Here is a 6,000-nt window from a genome sequence, read left to right on the forward strand (position 1 = left end):
CATATCGCAAAAGAATGCCACAGGTTTCAAATTCAGACAAATGATATCTGAAATGAGGCTCACTTTTTTTGTCGTGGGGTTGGGTTTGTGTGACACCGTAGCCTGCTGTGGTTTTGTGTGCTGTGTGTACGTCCTGCAGGGCTGTCCGTCTGCTGTCTGCCTGGGCTGGATACGGGGAGCTTGCTGCAGGAAGCCAAGCATGACCGGCTGGGCTTTCATTGCCCACAAGAAAGTCAGGAGCAGGAGGGTACAGGCCTGTCTGTATCTGCAGATTGTTAACCTCATATCGCATTGCACTGACACATCAATTATTGTTATTAAGCGGCCAGAGTAATTTATTTATATACTGATTTCCCACCAGACTAAGGCAGGACTAATTGAGACAGGTGTGAGGATTTGAGCTTGATGGGCCAAGGGAAATAAGAGGATATGGTGAGAATGGTGTGTGCACAGCTAGTGAGTCGTGGATCGCCCAGCTGTAAAGTGAGAACGTACTGGATGATTTTGATTTTTTTTTTAAAAAATGCACCAATAAGGCACAACATTATGACCACCTCTTTAATTATGTGTTGGTGCTCTTTTGCTTCCACAACAGCTCTGACTTTTAAATGTATGCATGTACTCCATTAGAATCCCAAAGGAGTGTAGTGATTTCTGGCACAAAGATGTTAGCAGCAGATCCTTTAAGTCCTGCAAGCAGCATGATGGAGGTTGGATATGATGAATTAAATTGAGATTAGGGAAATTTTGAATCCAAACTTTTCCCACCTAAAACCAATCATGAAATATTTCTGATATGTTGAGGATATAGCCATTAATCAATATCCTTTCCATTAAAGGGTGTGTTTGGTCAATGTTTAGGTAGATGATGTGGGTGAGAGAAAAATCCACCTGCATTTCAACAGAACATCACCCATTGCATTAACTGTCCTTCCAATGGCATCTCTTTGTTCCAGGTGTTCCCTCAGGGAAGGAATGCAAATGCATCATCCATGTGTTGAAAAATGAAGCGTCATTCATCAGACCAGGCCTCCTTCATCCACTGCTTCATGGACTATGTTCCATACTCGCATGCCAACTGATTGCACTTTTGGAAATGGACACCCTGACTGGTCTGCAAACAAGCTACACTGTAGATTTAGATGCCTTTTTTTTTTTTTTTGTCAGAACCGGCTTCAACTTCTTCACCAATTTGAGGCTCAGTAGCTACTTGTTGGAATTAATGTGAGTGGATGTGTAACAGCCTATCCTGTTCACCAATGATTCTGACCTCTGCAAACCCTATAAGAGCTGCAGATTTTGGAGATGCCCTAGTCGTTGTCTGGCCACCACAATTTGACCCATGAATTTATTCATTCATCCATCAATCCAGCCAGCCTTGTTTGTGTCACCCATCAATACATCCATGTGTCAATCCATCCAACTAATCATCCATTTTCACAATTCTTGCACAAGCGCCACTGACAGAATTATTTGTATCCAACACATTGGTCAACTTTAAAATAGGCAAAACTGACGAAAAACTCAGAAAATGTGAATCTGGGAAACTCTGTAATATTGAGTAAGAACGTGTAGGAACCTTGTTAAAATGCTAAGTGACCATCGTATCTCTCTTAGAGGGGCACGAATTTTTGGCGCATGTTCCTAAAGTGCGCTTGCCTCCTGCGACGAGCTGAATTAAAATGTTTAATGCCAGCCTTAAAAGAGGAAACCCAGGCAGCTCACTTTAACATCCCAAAACCTTCCATCCATCTCTCATTCTCCCTCGACCTTGGTTTGAGGAAAGAACAAAAACATCGTCTCTCTGCATTGCTCCGACCCGTACTCACATTAACTCCATCCAGCTCCCCCCCCCATCCCTCCCTCCCTCCTGCACACAAAATGCGTCGTGCGCGTGGGGATGCCGCCGGCCCATTCAAGTCACGTAGTAAAGGAATGTTCACCGAGAACCGAGGGACAGGAGTCTATTCCTCCCCTCTTCTGTAAACATCTCAACATGCATCAGTCGATGCCCACGCTAAGCCACGACGTCTACTAGTAGCTACACACTGCTCTGCGCTCGCACGCACGCGCTCTGCGTGCACGCGTACAAACGGCATTTCTTGACGTCTTGTGTGTGTAAGCAAACGGAAAACAGCGGACACGCGTGATCCACATGCAGGCTTGGACCCCCAGCCTCCTCCTCCTCCTCATCACCATTAGTATTCCCTCCTCATAACCATTAACAAAATATTAAAAAGCAAAAGCTCACTGAAGAAACTTACCTTTAGACAGAAGAACCAGGATCAAACCAGCCAATGTGTTCCGCAAAAGAGGGCAGCCCATGATGGAGTTCTGATTGATTTTCTGCTCAAATGTTACGGTATTCCTTCCTTATGGAACCGCTGCGGGAATTGTGTGTGTAAAAACGACCCACTGGATGAATCTCAGCAGAAATAAGTCCAACTCTTCTACATCCGACTTTTTTAAATAAGTCCCGTCAGAGAGAGAGAGAGAGAGAGAGAGGAGAGAGAGAGAAAGAGAGACAGAGCGCAAAAGATAGGAAAAAAAAAAGAGAGTGAGATTTTCTTAAATGTCTCTGTCTGCCAGAAAAAAAATATTACAGCAGAAAGCCCAAATATCCCAGACAGACTTAGTTTGGCTCTCAGTGCCTTGAAGAACAGGCAAAATGTCTCTAAAAACGCACGAGAACCGAAAGGTAAACATTCACACCGTCCGATAATCTTGATTTGAAAATGTTTTTCTCAGGGAGCAGGATGTGGCGTCCTGGCCAGAAAACCTCGAGCCGCTCCGTATGTGTCTCTGTTGGTATGCAGCGCGTCTCCTCGCTCCGCACTCGGCGCGTCGCAGAGAGCAGCGTTGAGCGCGAGGCGCACAGCGCGGAGCGTGATTGGCAGCTCAAGGAGAGGCCCTCTCCCCCAATCGCTGGCCCCAAGGAAGGAGGCGGGATGTACGATTGCACCGATGTCCCGCAGAGAAAGGCAGACCGAGGAGCCGAGCAGGCCAATGGGAAGCGCGGGGTGGGCGGGGAGGATAGAGAGGCAAAGCGCGGCGCGGTGATAATGCAATGTGATTTATAGCCAGTTTGGTGTTGCTGCAGTACTCAGAGACGGTAGTCCACTGGGGGGGACAGGCGGGCAGCCGCGATAACTACAGGGACAGAGGAGGAGGATGGAGTCAGGAGCAGGTGGAGTCCCCACATCAGTGGTCAACCTGGATGAAAAGCCATATTGTAGCAGACTAGGCAGAACATTATGACCACCTTCATTAGTGTTTTGAAGTAAAAGATGAGGAACAATCATGTTATGTTTCTCTGGGATCTATGTATAGCTCTTCAGCCACCAAAGACAAAAGTAATCATTCTAAGGTTTCCAGCTTGAATTTAAGTTCATAATGTGAAGATTTATGTGGATATTTTTCTGGTGAGGTGGAGGAAGCCAAGGGGAAATGTCAGAGTAGCTTAACAAACTTCCACCCTAAAAGGATTTAGGGAGAGCTTATGTTTTCTTTTTGGTGATTTTTTTTTCATGTTATTCACCATAGTAAAAAATGCATGTTCGTGACAAATATTGTAATTCATAAAGCTAATGTTTTTGCAGCATTCAGGCGCAATTGCAATTTCTGCATCATATCTGCTGCTGTGATCAGCTCCTGCATTTCTCTAGAATACTAGCAGAATATATTAGCAAACTATGCAGTAATTTAAAATGATCCATGAACATCAGCATTTTTTTTTTTTTTGCTTTATGTTACCGTTGTAAAAGAAAGCAAATTCCTATCAGATAAACGTTACACACCGGCCGTTGTTTGTGTCCAACATCTTCATGCTGGAGAAGCTCAGACCCAGCCATCACAGTTTGGCTCTTGTCAAACTTCCTCATGCTTGACAATTTGTTCCTCTCCTAGCACATCAACTTGGTGGACAAAACATTTCCTAGCTGCCTTATATATCCCTTCGCTCCGACAGGTGCCAAGATAATCTACGTTATTCACCTCAGTCAGTGGTCATAATCCTTTGCACGATTGATGCATGAAGTTCAACCCGACATGACTCAAATGTTGAATGTCAGCAATCAAAAGGTGAGTGGGAGAAAAAAAAAATGGATATCTTATGTGTGTGAGCATAGACTGACTTGTGTCTGTAACGATCTGATTCTAACAGATGCCAACATAAACCCATTTACTTAGACATCTTCAATTTATGCAGAAGTAGACAACTAATGAGCCATTTGTAGGCATGTTAGTCTCTTTGTCTCTGCTGCATCTGGTGCTAATTACATAAGAGGCAGTTGCTCTTAGTAAGGGGGCCACAGTGAGCAGGTAATCTTATTGAAAAGCGTGATGCCAACCACAGGCAGGAAGGTAAATGCAGAAAAGTTTGTGTCGCATATTTATGCTAAGATTACAAACACCTGACAGCTCATTACAGCCGTAAAACATCACATAGTCCTTGTTATTTAGCTCACAGTGGCCTTTCCGTTCTATATACAGTATCCCTAAATAGGTTATTTCCATATTTTGTGTTTTTTTTTTTTTTCATTTTTGAGTACTGCTTTGTTTTTATTCCCAGAATAGCCAATTAATGGTTTATAACTGCTGAGTACATAAGTAATACAGCAGTGCTGGCTGATTTATGTTATTCAGACAAAATTAGAACAAATACAGTTGGGGATAAACAAAGTGCATCTCTGGCTCTGATGAAAAATGCAGGAAGAGGAATAGGCCAATATTAATAAAACTAAGGACTGATTAGTGAGGTCGTTGTTGGAATGAGCTACAAACTGTGAATGATTTGCCCAGAAATTTATATTATTCCTTATAATTAGCTCTGGCGCAGCAGAGAACATCTGAAGTCACTCATTAGGACACTATTTATAACATAACTGTTTACTTGTCTGATATAAAATGAATACTCACTAATGGTTAACCCCAAATAAAGTTCAGTTGTTTTTTTTCCCCTCAACATTTTTTGAGTCACACACAACATTGAGCCTCCAAAGAATCAGAAGGAGTTCATTGCTGAAAGATATAAGTCAGTGAAAGAGAGCAGAATAATCTTTTAGGGTTTTAAATAGACCAGGGAACAACTGTATTCTTCATATATCTGGGATATGATGTAGGATGGAAGGAGAAAAACCTTTACATATGAAGTAAAAGGTTCAAACCAGGCTACATTGTGCAGAAGTACAAAATAAAAGTCAATGTTGGCATAAAGCCCCAAAGCTTTTTCAAGGAAACTCAAGATGAAGAAAAAAAAATCTAAATCAACACCTGAGGAAGCTTTCTGTATTAGAATAAACCAGCCAGGTGTTAGACCTGAAAGCATACTATTTTTTTAAAAATGTACACAGTTAAGATTTACTGTGCTGATCGAGTCTTAGCCAAAATGAGTGAGCCTTTTAATAATTTAAGTGTGCACATGTTGCAGGGTATATCCATTTGACCTTGTTAATATTAGATCCAATTGTTTGATTATCTGCATTCATTTGGTTTGATTTTGGTGTGTGCAAGGAATGTAGTTGGGTCCTTGGTGTTGGCGCCATAGTCAAAAGAGTCCACTAGGGGGACTCGTGCGCTCTTTACATTCAGTAAGTGAAGGCGCACTGGTTTCATCTGTGGTCATTTCTTCTCTTATAATTGTCTCTCTTATAAGGTAAGAAATTTGATTAATCTTTCAGGAGAATGATATGGATGAATGTGTGTATGTGTGAGTTTGTATGCATTTAGTTTGTTTTGCGTCACGGATGAGTTATCTGGTTTAATGTGATGTGCGAAGTGTTCGGCTAGCTACTTAGCTCTGCTCCTAACGGCAGCAAGCCGTTAGCAACATGTTCCGTTCGGCATCCGGCGGTTTGATTTGTTTAAATGGGAATAATAATTTGTGATTTTTATGAAGTAGTAGAAGTAATGTACTGTTCATTTTGATAGGAAATATTTCTATTTTTTTCTTTATTAATTTACTTCTGACAGGACCATAACATTAATTCAGAGTGAAATGTT

The 6,000-nt window shown here is 42.1% G+C and overlaps 1 protein-coding gene across 1 annotated transcript in view; it reads right to left on the bottom strand.

The window, feature by feature from the left end:
• Nucleotides 1-2,916, bottom strand: part of iglon5 (IgLON family member 5) — a 147,376-nt gene extending 144,460 nt beyond the window's left edge. The window contains exon 1 of the mRNA XM_081617034.1: nt 2,265-2,916. Coding sequence (XP_081473160.1) covers nt 2,265-2,325 — 61 coding nt within the window. The 5' untranslated portion in view covers nt 2,326-2,916. The remainder of the gene's footprint in view (nt 1-2,264) is intronic.
• Between the last annotated feature and the right edge of the window lie 3,084 nt (nt 2,917-6,000).

This window comes from Poecilia reticulata, chromosome 16, assembly GCF_904066995.2.
Source record: "Poecilia reticulata chromosome 16, P_reticulata-male-v2, whole genome shotgun sequence".
Lineage (NCBI taxonomy): Eukaryota > Metazoa > Chordata > Actinopteri > Cyprinodontiformes > Poeciliidae > Poecilia > Poecilia reticulata.